At 47.4% G+C, this 1514-nt stretch overlaps 2 protein-coding genes across 2 annotated transcripts, besides 2 other annotated features; both read right to left on the reverse strand.

Moving 5' to 3' along the window:
• Positions 1 to 1514: a sequence feature (heterozygous, Esmeraldo-like haplotype).
• On the reverse strand, positions 85 to 651 carry Tc00.1047053469435.4 (ribosomal protein L14, putative; the record flags this gene model as incomplete). The annotated part of the gene is made up of 1 exon (XM_797258.1): positions 85 to 651. One exon carries the CDS (start codon positions 649 to 651, stop codon positions 85 to 87), a length of 567 nt encoding a protein of 188 aa, XP_802351.1.
• Positions 724 to 761: a microsatellite.
• On the reverse strand, positions 890 to 1483 carry Tc00.1047053469435.10 (hypothetical protein, conserved; the record flags this gene model as incomplete). The annotated part of the gene is made up of 1 exon (XM_797257.1): positions 890 to 1483. One exon carries the CDS (start codon positions 1481 to 1483, stop codon positions 890 to 892), a length of 594 nt encoding a protein of 197 aa, XP_802350.1.

Consider the following 1514-nt stretch of genomic DNA (forward strand, 5'->3'; position numbering starts at 1 on the left):
GCAACTTCATTCCATCGATGCGTCGCACAGCAATGGGACGGCAAAACAACAACTCGCCCCAAGATAAAACCCACACCATGTCCTTTAAATGAAAAAATTTGCAAGCACAACTGCCTTTAAGTGATACTTGTGGTTCACATGGCGACCAGCGCAGTACATGACGCGAGTTCCTAGCGGTACGCGTTGATCGTTCAACAAAATGCATGTGTTTCTATCAAAGTTTGTTTGAAGACCACTCATCCTTGTATTCGTTTGACGCCGAGAAAGCAGACAAACCCAGTAGATATTCCCGGGCTTCACACGGTGCCGGCTCACCTCACCCCGGCCGGATTTAAAGCGTTGCACTGAAACACGATGCGCTACTGCGGGAAAAACGCGGCAATGTGCAAAACGTTCAGCAGTAGCCTTCGATATGAGACGAACGTGCTTGCAGTTCGTGTTGTCAACGCAATGAAGTTTTACCTGATCGCTGAAGGGAACGCCTGTGCCGTATCCCTCCGCACCTGTTCCCCACCGAGAACGGTAAGACGCCTTCCTGCGAATGATGAGATTGTAACGGAACCACGACTTGTTCACCGGATTGCCCGCCGGGAGTTTTGCCGCAGCATCTGTCGTCGTCGCTGCCAGCCGAAGACCCCACCTACGAAACATCACACCCTCGGCTGAAACCTACAAACAAAACCGAGAGATAAAAAAAAAAAAAAAAAAGAACTACACGCGTTTAAAAAAAAAAAAAAAAAGAAAGAAAGAAAAGAAAAAAAGCATATGTAGAGTGAAATCTGGTAACGGCAGCAAAAAAAAGAAAAAAAAAAAACACAACATTTTAAGAGATGACTTCTTAAATAAAGCAAGCAACAACAAAAATAGATACAAATAAATCGCCTTTGCATCAGGATTGCCGACTGTCGACATCACTCTGCCCCTTAAATATAAGGTTCCCAGGCTCCTCCGATACGCCGCGACGGCTTTTCTCAAACTCCCTTCGCAATTCCGCCCGCAGTGCCATCAACTTTGCTACCGAGTCAGTCACATCACCACCGACCTCCTTTCTTAGTTTTTCCTTCGCCTTCTGAAATTCTACCACCGCCCGGTGCTCCCACGACACCTCAAGAGGTACCTCCTCCTCGCTCTGCGACGCAGGAACAGTGTTACCAAACACGTATTCCTTGTGGCGCATGTAGGGGTAAGGATCGATTCCCTTCTGAAGACAAAGCCGCACACGCTCCTCCTCTTGTTGCCAGCGTACATCGTTCATAAGATACGGCTTCAAAAACGGATAAAACAACAACGGAAAGATGGAAATAATAGACGACGCAAAAATAATAACAACCCATGGAGACTCCTGTCCAATGCGCTGACCAATTTGGGCAAACGGTGAGCTTAAGGCCGACAGCACTACGTTACACCTGTCACAAAAACGACGCATAAAATCCACAGTGTATGTGGTGCATCGCAGCTTAAAGCGTGTGAAGGCAATAGACATGAGTTTTGAGTCACCTTACCCCTCCCCTCCC

This window comes from Trypanosoma cruzi, genomic scaffold (genome assembly GCF_000209065.1).
Source record: "Trypanosoma cruzi strain CL Brener 1047053516501 genomic scaffold, whole genome shotgun sequence".
Taxonomy (NCBI): Eukaryota; Euglenozoa; class Kinetoplastea; order Trypanosomatida; family Trypanosomatidae; genus Trypanosoma; species Trypanosoma cruzi.